The 13,128-nt window shown below is 56.9% G+C and overlaps 1 protein-coding gene across 4 annotated transcripts in view; it reads left to right on the top strand.

Moving 5' to 3' along the window:
- LOC147116329 (receptor-interacting serine/threonine-protein kinase 4-like) overlaps nt 1–13,128 on the top strand; it is a 65,095-nt gene that overhangs the window by 48,135 nt on the left and 3,832 nt on the right. For all 4 annotated transcript variants that reach the window (XM_085991186.1, XM_085991185.1, XM_085991188.1 and 1 more), the window contains 3 exons: nt 2,478–2,516; nt 6,533–6,571; nt 10,745–10,783. In XM_085991186.1, coding sequence (XP_085847312.1) covers nt 2,478–2,516; nt 6,533–6,571; nt 10,745–10,783 — 117 coding nt within the window. The remainder of the gene's footprint in view (nt 1–2,477; nt 2,517–6,532; nt 6,572–10,744; nt 10,784–13,128) is intronic.

Below are 13,128 nucleotides of genomic sequence, written 5' to 3'. Positions count from 1 at the left end.
CACCCAGTGCAGGAGGTATCGCTGCTCCGGGAGACCACCCAGTGCAGGAGGTATCGCTGCTCAGGGAGACCACCCAGTGCCGGAGGTGTCACTGCTCAGGGAGACCACCCAGTGCAGGAGGTGTCACTGCTCAGGGAGACCACCCAGTGCAGGAGGTGTCACTGCTCCGGGAGACCACCCAGTGCAGGAGGTGTCTCAGCTCTGGGAGACCACCCAGTGCAGGAGGTGTCTCCGCTCCGGGAGACCACCCAGTGCAGGAGGTGTCTCAGCTCAGGGAGACCACCCAGTGCAGGAGGTGTCTCAGCTCAGGGAGACCACCCAGTGCAGGAGGTGTCTCAGCTCGGGGAGACCACCCAGTGCAGGAGGTGTCACTGCTCCGGGAGACCGCCCAGTGCAGGAGGTGTCACTGCTCGGGGAGACCACCCAGTGCAGGAGGTGTCACTGCTCCGGGAGACCGCCCAGTGCAGGAGGTATCGCTGCTCCGGGAGACCACCCAGTGCAGGAGGTGTCACTGCTCGGGGAGACCACCCAGTGCAGGAGGTGTCACTGCTCAGGGAGACCACCCAGTGCAGGAGGTGTCTCAGCTCAGGGAGACCACCCAGTGCAGGAGGTGTCACTGCTCCGGGAGACCACCCAGTGCAGGAGGTGTCACTGCTCAGGGAGACCACCCAGTGCAGGAGGTGTCACTGCTCCGGGAGACCACCCAGTGCAGGAGGTGTCACTGCTCCGGGAGACCACCCAGTGCAGGAGGTGTCACTGCTCAGGGAGACCACCCAGTGCAGGAGGTGTCACTGCTCGGGGAGACCACCCAGTGCAGGAGGTGTCACTGCTCAGGGAGACCACCCAGTGCAGGAGGTGTCACTGCTCCGGGAGACCACCCAGTGCAGGAGGTGTCTCAGCTCAGGGAGACCACCCAGTGCAGGAGGTGTCACTGCTCAGGGAGACCGCCCAGTGCAGGAGGTGTCTCAGCTCAGGGAGACCACCCAGTGCAGGAGGTGTCGCTGCTCAGACCAAACAACCCCCCCATCTTTTGCAGTCTCCCCTCGGTGTCTCCTATTTATCGCGGCTCAAATTGGGAATTGAGGGAAGCAGAGAATGTAGAACTGCGACTTCTCCCTCTCTGGTGTTTAAATTTACAGCTCCAACACTCCTAATACTAATTTAACGTTTATGTTTTTGACCTTTCCTGCGTCACACAGCATCCGTGGGGGTGGGGGGGAGTAAGTGATCTACTCCCAGGCTAATGTCTACGATACTCCATGAACCAGCAGAGGTGATGAGAGCAGCTCTCTCATCAGGTTTCTCTTCCCGTGAGAGGCTTTGACCTCTGGTCACTTCTTCCTCTCAACGAGAGGAGCCGAGGTGGAAAAATTCACCTCCAGTGTAAAATGTAACCAACAGAATGGACTACCCGTGTTTCCAAGGCATTGACCAGTCGTGGTCACCGTCAGAGTTTGCTTGTACCAGGTGGCAGATTGGCAAGGACACCGAAGGTCCTGATTTCGAGGTTTGACCATAAATCTTGACCAAACAACAAAACGAGACGACCGAACGTCGGCCTCGTCTAATTAGGTGGTGAAACCATTCACCAGAATTTCCAAACTAGAGTCGAGCCACTGATCTGAAGCTCTTCTTCAGCTGCACAAGGCTATTAACAAAAGAAACGGAATCTGCAGAAGGTTGCAATCTAACTCGAAAGCAAAATACTGCAGCCTAACTATTTAGAATCGATACGGTTTAGTTTGTACAAGGAGTGTGAGGTCAGGAATTCTACAATCGCCACTTCCGTGACCATTTCCTTCAGTGGCAGGTGTTTTATACATAGCTCCGTGTGTGACTCTGTTTCTTGACGATATCCACCAGATTATTATTGAGTATGGAACCTGATTGAATGCTCAGCTTTTCCTGGGATAAATAGTTCAATCTTCCCCTACCTAAAGTGGATGCTTTGGGATGCCATCAGCCAGATGGATTCCCTAAGAGCATGTGTTTTCCGTACGGCCCAACAGGCCTATCAGTATTGCATAATGTAGCACATACACAGCAGGCAGCAGTGATGCTGAGCAGACTTTCTTCAAGGATCACACTGGACGGTCAGCCCACTGTTCACTGAAGAATGTAGGCGGTGTGCAGAAATATAAGTGTTTTTAGAGGAGGAATCATGTGCTAAGCTCTGGTACTTTTCCACCTTCTCCTTTCCAGGTGTAGGTAAAGAGATAAACGTGTTTTCGTTTTATCTAATCTCGCCCGCATCCTTGCTTACCTGGTGCAGTTCCTATGAGTCGCCACTAGGCAGCACTCTTGGCCCATGGTTTAGGATTACATAGAATTACATATTGTCCCAGTGTTGTCAAAAATTGCCTGAGCTGTGTTTTAAAGATTCCTGACACTGAGGAACACAGAGGTCTTTCTGCTCAAAGATTAATTCCTGTTAAAATATCCCCTGCTGATTGCAAACCGTTCTTTGTTTTGTTTAGAACCAGTTGAGGAACAGAATAAACGCATCAACCTCGTCGGTGAGTCATTTCTTTTATCCCTTAAAACAAATATTACAGTGGATGCCACTGACGCTGTCTGTCTTTAAACTCTTCACTTTAACGCTGGGGGCCTTTCCAGTCTCCTGTCTGCGCGGTTGAGCTGATCTCATCTGGAGCCAAAGCAATTGGTCTCGCTGTCCCTGGACTATGGTTCCTGTTTCTGATCTGTGTTCACCTGCCCTTGCTGGAATGTGTGTGTGTGAACACCAGAGGCCCAGTTCAGCGAGGTGGCACTCCCGGTACAGAACCTTGCTAGACTGGATCACGGGCTGGTGACGGTATAGCTCCGACCCGGGAGCGTGGCCTTGATCTATTTGCTGGTGGGTGAGGACAGGATAGGGATCAGCTGTGATACCCGCTGTGTTCAAATAGTCTGCCGTTGCTCACTATCTTGGCCAACTGTGTGTGTCTGCACCTTGGGGGGAGGACGGAAGAAATGTGACTGAAATAAATGGGGGGCTTTGCAAATGGAGTCTGACAGCATTGCTGTTAAAATACTCGCTTCATACTATGTGAGTGCCAGGGCTACTGGGTGCCCCGGCTTGTGGTGAATTTTATGCTATTACAGGTTGGTGTAGCATCTCTCCTCAGCAGACATGTGACCTACACCATGCCCTGCAACAGGGTCACCTGGCAGCAGGAAACCTCCCTCTTAGATTAAAAAAAACTCCTGTCTGTATTTTGGTTCGGTTCAGGCTAACCTGATTGGGCGGTTTCAGTTTGTTTATCAGCTAACTGACCAGCTGCTGCCCAGTGAAGTGTGGACCACAAGTGCTAACACTGCAGCTCAGTGCTGAACGCTCTTGTGAGATGCGGTGTACAGGAAGGCCTTGGGTCTGCCCTCGGCCTGGGCTGAGATAGCTGACCCTTGGATACTGTGGGCTGACAATTAGCCGCAATATCCACAGAATAGGGAAGGGCAAGAAAACCCCCCAAATCAGCCCGGGTTCCTGATCCTGATCACTAGCCAGAAATCATGCTGGAAAGTGGACATCAAATGAGGGCAGGATCGAGCTTAAGTGGGGTGCCCCTTGGTGGAATAGCCTCACTGCCTGTGTGTCGAGTGGCTGCTTGCTGAGGTACCAGGGCGGGCGGAGGGTTGGTGAAGAGAGGCGGGGGAAGGGGGCTGTGTCTTGTTGTGGAATTCTATCTCTGTGTCAGCCCAGTGCCTTCAGGAGAGCAAAGGGAGCAAGGAATAAAACCGGGTCCTGAATTTAAATAAAGGAAACTACGATGGTATGAGGCGCGAGTTGGCTATGATGGATTGGGGAACGTTACTTAAAGGGTTGATGGTGGATAGGCAATGGCAAACATTTAAGATCGCATGGTTGAACTACAGAATTTGTTCATCCCTGTCTGGCATAAAAATAAAACAAAAAAGGTGGTGCAACCGTGGTTAACAAGGGAAATTAGGGATAGCATAAGATCCAAGGAGAGGACATATAAATTGGCCAGAAAAAGCAGCAAACCTGAGGATTGGGAGCAGTTTAGGATTCAGCAAAGGAGTACAAAAGGATTAATTAAGAGGGGGGAAATAGAGTAGGAGAGTAAGCTTGCAGGAAACATAAAAACTGACTGTAAAAGCTTCTGTACATATGTGAAGATAAAAAGATTGGTGAAGTCAAGCGTAGGTCCCTTGCAGTCAGAATCAGGGGAATTTATAATGGGGAACAAAGAAATGGCTGACCAATTAAATACATACTTTGGTTCTGTCTTCACAAAGGAGGACACAAATAATCTCCCAGAGATGTCGGGGAACATAGGGTCTAATGAGAGGGAGGAACTGAAAGAAATCAGTATTTGTAGGGAAATGGTGTTAGGGAAATTGATGGGATTGAAGGCCGAAATATCCCGAGGGCCTGATAATCTACATCCTAGGGTACTTAAGGAAGTGGCCCTAGAAATGGTAGATGCATTGCTGGTCATCTTCCAAAATTCTATAGACTCTGGAACAGTTCCCATGGATTGGAGGGTAGCTAATATAACCCCACTATTTAAAACAGGTGGTAGAGAGAAAACGGGGAATTATAGACCGGTAAGCCTGACATCGGTAGTGGGGAAAATGCTAGAGTCCATTATAAAAGATGTAATAGCAGAGCACTTGGAAAACAGTGACAGGATCGGACAAAGTCAACATGGATTTACAAAAGGTAAATCGTGCTTGACTAATCTACTGGAATTTTTTGAGGATGTAACTGGTAGAATAGATAAGGGAGAACCAATGGATGTGGTGTATTTGGACTTTCAGAAGGCTTTCGATAAGGTCCCGCATAAGAGATTAGCATGTAAAGTTAAAGCACATGGGATTGGGGATAAGGTACTGACTTGGATAGAGAACTGGTTGGCAGACAGGAAGCAAAGAGTTGGAATAAACGGGTCTTTTTCCGAGTGGCAGGCAGTGACTAGTGGGGTACCACAGGGATCGGTGCTAGGACCCCAGCTATTCACAATATATATTAATGATCTAGACAAGGGAACTAGATGTAATATCTCCAAGTTTGCAGATGACACAAAGTTGGGTGGGCATGTGTGCTGTGAGGAGGATGCCGAGAAACTCCAGTATGATTTGGACAGGTTGGGTGATTGGGCAGATGGATGGCAGATGCAGTATAATGTGGATAAATGTGAGGTTATCCACTTTGGTGGCAAAAACAGGAAGGCAGATTATTATCTGAATGGCAATAGATTGGGAGAAGGGGAAGTACAACGAGACCTGGGTGTCCTTGTGCACCAGTCGCTGAAGGTAAGCATGCAGGTGCGGCAGGCAGTTAAGAAGGCAGATGGTATGTTGGCCTTCATAGCAAGAGGATTAGAGTACAGGAGCAAGGATGTCTTGCTGCAGTTGTACAGAGACCATACCTTGAGTATTGGATGCAGTTTTGGTCACCTTATCTGAGGAAGGATGTTCTTGCCATGGAAGGAGTGCAGCGAAGATTCACCAGACTGATACCTGGGATGGCAGGAATGACGTATGAGGAGAGATTGGGTCGATTGGGCTTATACTCGCTGGAGTTTAGAAGAATGAGAGGGGATCTCATGGAAACTTATAAAATTCTAACAGGACTAGACAGACTAGATGCAGGAAGAATGTTCCCGATGGTCGGGGAGTCCAGAACCAGGGGTCACAGTCTAAGGATAAGGGGTAAGCCATTTAGGACAGAGATGAGGAGGAATTTCTTCACCCAGAGCGTGGTGAACCTGTGGAATTCTCTACCACAAAAGGCAGTTGAGGCCAATTCATTAAATATATTTAAGAAGGAGTTAGATATATTTCTAAAGGGATCAAGGGATATGAGGAGAAAGCAGGGTCAGGGTACTGAATTTGGATGATCAGCCATGATCATATTGAATGGCGGAGCAGGCTCGAGGGGCCGAATGGCCTACTCCTGCTCCTATCTTCTATGTTTCTATATAACCCTTGAACCTAAAGCAGCACACTTCTGGTTGGAACTGATTAGAGCTGTAACAGCACTAGGAGCTCTTTAATACCATGAGGCAGTTCAGGTTGATGAAGGGTTTCAATAGAGTAATTAAGGAGAAACTGTTTCCATTGGCGGGAGGGTCAGTAACCAGAGGAGACAGATTTCAGATAATTGGCAAAAGAACCAGCAGGGAGTTGAGAATTTCTTTTTACGCAGTGAGTTGTTGTGATCCGGCATTCGCTGCCTGAAAGGCCGATGGAAGTAGATTCAACAGTAACTTTCAAAACGGAATGGGATAAATACTTGAAAAAAAAACATTTACAGGGCTACGGGGACAGGGCTGGGAGTGGGACTAATTGGATCGCTCTACCAAAGAGCTGGCACAGGCGCGATGGGCCGACTGTGCTGTATCCTTCTATAATGCAGCTCCCTATAACGAGCAGCTACTTCATCCTACATATTAAAATAGCAAAGCCTGTGGATTTCTGCATTGAGAATAATGAGTTTGTTATGTCTGCATTCTCACCTCTAACCAATTCTTTCCATTTTTTAAAATTTGTTTAAACAAAACAGAACCTGTTCAGGAAACCAACTGGAATAAGTACATGGCAGGTGAGTTTGATGTGGACTCCCTGTGCTGATCCAAGTCCGTGGGATGCTCCTCGCTGGTCAGGATCTCCCAGTCCCTTTTAAAGGACGGAGAGGTAGCAGGAAGTATAACGGGCAATTTTCCTCTCTGGGGAGCTGACAGACACAAACTACTCGAGGTGTGCAGCGCCTGTGAGGAGGGATAGATCATTTCAGGCGTTTTGTGCCCACCCGCCACACTATCCTCCCATCGAGCACCCAAGCAGAGGACTGTCTGCAGAAACCTGGTGTTAAAGCTCGTGTCGATCTCCAGAGATCGCCATCGAACCCCAAAGATTTACGGAGGCAAGTTTTATTTCTTCATTTCCACACCAGCCCCCCCCGGACAATCTTCACGGGGGGGCGGGGGCTGGTGTGGAAAATGCTCTTCCCAGCCTCACCTTCCACGATTCTAATGAGCCTGTGTCTACCGCAATTACAGACTCCGGTCGGTCCATGTGGGATAGCTCTGGGAATCCGGGGGCAGTGTAGTGGGGGTAGAGACCCGATGCAACTGGTCCCCACTACCATTTTCTTCTTTGCTGTGCCCGAGAATTAAATGTTATCCAGTTATAAGGAAGAGGAAAGCCTCCCCCACACACCGCTCCCCCGGGCCCTGCCCCACACACCGCTCCCCCGGGCCCTGCCCCACACACCGCTCCCCGGGCCCTGCCCCACACACCGCTCCCCCGGGCCCTGCCCCACACACCGCTCCCCCGGGCCCTGCCCCACACACCGCTCCCCCGGGCCCTGCCCCACACACCGCTCCCCCGGGCCCTGCCCCACACACCGCTCCCCCGGGCCCTGCCCCACACACCGCTCCCCCGGGCCCTGCCCCACACACCGCTCCCCCGGGCCCTGCCCCACACACCGCTCCCCCGGGCCCTGCCCCACACACCGCTCCCCGGGCCCTGCCCCACACACCGCTCCCCGGGCCCTGCCCCACACACCGGTCTCCCCCGGGCCCTGCCCCACACACCGCTCCCCCGGGCCCTGCCCCACACACCGCTCCCCCACACACCGCTCCCCGGGCCCTGCCCCACACACCGCTCCCCCGGGCCCTGCCCCCCACACCGCTCCCCCGGGCCCTGCCCCACACACCGCTCCCCCGGGCCCTGCCCCACACACCGCTCCCCCGGGCCCTGCCCCACACACCGCTCCCCCGGGCCCTGCCCCACACACCGCTCCCCCGGGCCCTGCCCCACACACCGCTCCCCCGGGCCCTGCCCCACACACCGCTCCCCCGGGCCCTGCCCCACACACCGCTCCCCCGGGCCCTGCCCCACACACCGCTCCCCCGGGCCCTGCCCCACACACCGCTCCCCCGGGCCCTGCCCCACACACCGCTCCCCCGGGCCCTGCCCCACACACCGCTCCCCCGGGCCCTGCCCCACACACCGCTCCCCCGGGCCCTGCCCCACACACCGCTCCCCCGGGCCCTGCCCCACACACCGCTCCCCCGGGCCCTGCCCCACACACCGCTCCCCCGGGCCCTGCCCCACACACCGCTCCCCCGGGCCCTGCCCCACACACCGCTCCCCCGGGCCCTGCCCCACACACCGCTCCCCCGGGCCCTGCCCCACACACCGCTCCCCCGGGCCCTGCCCCACACACCGCTCCCCCGGGCCCTGCCCCACACACCGCTCCCCCGGGCCCTGCCCCACACACCGCTCCCCCGGGCCCTGCCCCACACACCGCTCCCCCGGGCCCTGCCCCACACACCGCTCCCCCGGGCCCTGCCCCACACACCGCTCCCCCGGGCCCTGCCCCACACACCGCTCCCCCGGGCCCTGCCCCACACACCGCTCCCCCGGGCCCTGCCCCACACACCGCTCCCCCGGGCCCTGCCCCACACACCGCTCCCCCGGGCCCTGCCCCACACACCGCTCCCCCGGGCCCTGCCCCACACACCGCTCCCCCGGGCCCTGCCCCACACACCGCTCCCCCGGGCCCTGCCCCACACACCGCTCCCCCGGGCCCTGCCCCACACACCGCTCCCCCGGGCCCTGCCCCACACACCGCTCCCCCGGGCCCTGCCCCACACACCGCTCCCCCGGGCCCTGCCCCACACACCGCTCCCCCGGGCCCTGCCCCACACACCGCTCCCCCGGGCCCTGCCCCACACACCGCTCCCCCGGGCCCTGCCCCACACACCGCTCCCCCGGGCCCTGCCCCACACACCGCTCCCCCCGGGCCCTGCCCCACACACCGCTCCCCCGGGCCCTGCCCCACACACCGCTCCCCCGGGCCCTGCCCCACACACCGCTCCCCCGGGCCCTGCCCCACACACCGCTCCCCCGGGCCCTGCCCCACACACGCTCCCCCGGGCCCTGCCCCACACACCGCTCCCCCGGGCCCTGCCCACACACACCGCTCCCCCGGGCCCTGCCCCACACACCGCTCCCCCGGGCCCTGCCCCACACACCGCTCCCCCGGGCCCTGCCCCACACACCGCTCCCCCGGGCCCTGCCCCACACACCGCTCCCCCGGGCCCTGCCCCACACACCGCTCCCCCGGGCCCTGCCCCACACACCGCTCCCCCGGGCCCTGCCCCACACACCGCTCCCCCGGGCCCTGCCCCACACACCGCTCCCCCGGGCCCTGCCCCACACACCGCTCCCCCGGGCCCTGCCCCACACACCGCTCCCCCCGGGCCCTGCCCCACACACCGCTCCCCCCGGGCCCTGCCCCACACACCGCTCCCCCGGGCCCTGCCCCACACACCGCTCCCCCGGGCCCTGCCCCACACACCGCTCCCCCGGGCCCTGCCCCACACACCGCTCCCCCGGGCCCTGCCCCACACACCGCTGCCCCGGGCCCTGCCCCACACACCGCTGCCCCGGGCCCTGCCCCACACACCGCTGCCCCACACATCGCTGCCCCACACACCGCTGCCCCACACACCGCTCCCCGGGCCCTGCCCCACACACCGCTCCCCCGGGCCCTGCCCCACACACCCTGCCCCACAGGACAGCTCCCCGGTGCCTTTACGTCCTGGGCCAGTTTTCTGCAGTGAATAATGGGTCAGCTGTGACAAAAATATTATTGGGGGGAGTGTTGGTGATGTTACAGCCTATGAGGGTGACGTTGAAGCAATCGAACACCTGACCCCCATTGTTATTTAATATATGCAGCAGTGGTTATTTGCAATATCACCGCTGCAGGAATTTAATCTGCTGGACAACAATTATCGTGTAGATGATGGAGACAGTGGGATGTACTTGCCTACATACTCAGGCTGTGCTGCTAACTCCCTCCCACATGTCATGGTTGCTTGCCTAGTGCTTCACCATTCTGTAGTCCAGCAGAGAGTCTGCCGAGGTCTGGATCGTGTAGTCGGTCCTGGGTTCAAAACCAGCCCAGGTAGTGGGACAGATTTGAACCCAGTGGGTGTGAGTTGACTGCTCAGTAACCATTACTAAATTGGCTACCTCACTCGGATAGATCACAAGATGGCTGGTGTGGGGAACTTAATGCCATTTCAGTTTCAGTAAGGGACACTTTTCTTCACTTGGGGCTAGGGAGCTTCACTCTGCTGAACTCCAGTTGACTTGAGGCCATTGAATTGGGGCCGGGACTTCCTGCCTCCACTGACCTGGTGCATGCTGGGAGCATGTCAGCAAATTCTACCGTGGCCTTTGATTTCCACCCGTTCAAAATAATGGTCCAAGAAATCAGAGGTGGGTGGTGTGGAATTTTTCAACGAGCACTCCCAGCATGGGGCCGGGGTGCTGAAGTGAAAAGTCCCAGCCTGGGTGCCTGAAATGGGGAAAGCAAGCATTTAAAACAATTAGTGGATGTAAAGGCATCATGCAGCTATGTGTCGGTGCAGAGCCAGCTGTCGCCGCTGGATGGAGCAACACCGGCTCACTTACCCCTTCCCCACCAACACTGAGCTGCCAATAGCAGCCACGTTGCTTCAGGGCGGTGAGCAGTGTCTAGGGGAGTTGGCCGCAGTGGGAGGATTGATCCGTAACGATCCCCCTTCTGCTGACTCGTGGATGTTCCAGAGGCCAGCTGACGGCAGGGCCATTCACCCCTCTCCCCTGATCCCAGGAGGCGTGTGTCTGAGTAAAGATTGGGGGAGGGGCTGGAATTGAAGCCGTGTCCCCTCAAACAAAATTATAATGTGTGATTCTCTCTTTTTTCTCTTCATAGAAGCAGCTCAGGACGCCAGCCAAGAAGAAATCATCAAGAGTGAGTAATTGTCTTGCAGCTTTTGAGTGGCAAATACTCGTTCTAGCAGGAATTTCCCGTCCGTGAGTTGAGCAGGGACAAGAGGGCCAAATGAATTCACTCCACTGTTGTTGGTTCTGAACCAGCCTGGTCGCTTCAGTCACCTGTAGCGCTCACTGTGACTAGTCCCCCCTGACATTGTCTCTCCAGTGTGTCCTTGCCCCCCCCCGACATTGTCTCTCCAGTGTGTCCTTGCCCCCCCCCTGCCTGACATTGTCTCTCCAGTGTGTCCTTGCCCCCCCCCCCCCCTCCTGACATTGTCTCTCCAGTGTGTCCTTGGCCCCCCCCCCCCCCCAGACATTGTCTCTCCAGTGTGTCCTTGCCCCCCCCCTGACATTGTCTCTCCAGTGTGTCCTTGCCCCCCCCCCCCCCCCCCGCTGACATTGTCTCTCCAGTGTGTCCTTGGCACCCCCCACCCGACATTGTCTCTCCAGTGTGTCCTTGCCCCCCCCCCCCCTGACATTGTCTCTCCAGTGTGTCCTTGCCCCCCCCCTGACATTGTCTCTCCAGTGTGTCCTTGCCCCCCCCCTGACATTGTCTCTCCAGTGTGTCCTTGCCCCCCCCCCGACATTGTCTCTCCAGTGTGTCCTTGGCCCCCCCCCCCCAGACATTGTCTCTCCAGTGTGTCCTTGCCCCCCCCCCTCCTGACATTGTCTCTCCAGTGTGTCCTTGGCCCCCCCCCCCGACATTGTCTCTCCAGTGCGTCCTTGCCCCCCCTCCTGACATTGTCTCTCCAGTGTGTCGTTGGCCCCCCCCTGACATTGTCTCTCCAGTGTGTCCTTGGCCCCCCCCCCCCTGACATTGTCTCTCCAGTGTGTCCTTGCCCCCCCCCCCCGACATTGTCTCTCCAGTGTGTCCTTGGCCCCCCCACTGACATTGTCTCTCCAGTGTGTCCTTGGCCCCCCCACTGACATTGTCTCTCCAGTGTGTCCTTGGCGCCCCCCCCCGACATTGTCTCTCCAGTGTGTCCTTGGCCCCCCCCCCCCGACATTGTCTCTCCAGTGTGTCCTTGCCCCCCCCCTGACATTGTCTCTCCAGTGTGTCCTTGCCCCCCCCCCGACATTGTCTCTCCAGTGTGTCCTTGCCCCCCCCCCTGACATTGTCTCTCCAGTGTGTCCTTGCCCCCCCCCCGACATTGTCTCTCCAGTGTGTCCTTGCCCCCCCCCTGACATTGTCTCTCCAGTGTGTCCTTGCCCCCCCCCCGACATTGTCTCTCCAGTGTGTCCTTGCCCCCCCCCCCTGACATTGTCTCTCCAGTGTGTCCTTGGCCCCCCCCCGACATTGTCTCTTCAGTGTGTCCTTGGCCCCCCCCCCTGACATTGTCTCTCCAGTGTGTCCTTGGCCCCCCCCCTGACATTGTCTCTCCAGTGTGTCCTTGGCCCCCCCCCCTGACATTGTCTCTCCAGTGTGTCCTTGGCCCCCCCCCCTGACATTGTCTCTCCAGTGTGTCCTTGGCCCCCCCCCGACATTGTCTCTTCAGTGTGTCCTTGGGCCCCCCCCCCCCTGACATTGTCTCTCCAGTGTGTCCTTGGCCCCCCCCTGACATTGTCTCTCCAGTGTGTCCTTGGCCCCCCCCTGACATTGTCTCTCCAGTGTGTCCTTGGCCCCCCCCCTGACATTGTCTCTCCAGTGTGTCCTTGGCCCCCCCCCCCTGACATTGTCTCTCCAGTGTGTCCTTGGCCCTCCTCAGCTTTTTGCTTCACATGCTGCTTCATCAGCAAATCTGAGATTGTTTAAAATCTTGTCACACAAGGAGACTCCTCCAATATCACCTTTTCATGCAGGATTCATTGCAGCTTCCATTACTAGATTAATATAAATCAGGCGATGCACTTGTCTCACCCCAACTGTCGATGTAAACCATTCTGTTAGTTTCCTGCCCGCTCGGGGAGAGTTGGCGAATGCAGCTCACAATTCCCAAAATATCACTTCAAAAATATTAGCTGCAAAATGTTCTTGGGTGTGGGCTGCCATTATCTGAGCGGGAAGGGGGAGGAATTCAGGGGCGGGACGCAGTTGCACCAGTTTTGCGCGCTCCCAGATTCCACTGGAAGAGGGAACGGGCGATTCTCCTTCCAGGTGGAGCTCTGCGGATGAGGCAGGACTGACGGAGTGACGCCAACCAGCCTTGCCTCCGTTGTCACTGGTGTGATGTACGCCTGCCTGACGTGGGTGTTCAGCACTAGAACTCGAGCCTGGAGGAATTGGACCCGGCACTATTGAAAAAGCTGCTTCCCTACAGAACCGGATGTGGGGGAAAGGGGCAAATTTGAGGTTACACTTTCTAAATTACAACAGTGGCTGCA

This window comes from Somniosus microcephalus, chromosome 6 (assembly GCF_052327205.1).
Source record: "Somniosus microcephalus isolate GS21.2 chromosome 6, FLI_Smic_1.0, whole genome shotgun sequence".
Taxonomy (NCBI): Eukaryota; Metazoa; Chordata; class Chondrichthyes; order Squaliformes; family Somniosidae; genus Somniosus; species Somniosus microcephalus.
This window is presented reverse-complemented; position numbering and strand designations above follow the sequence as displayed.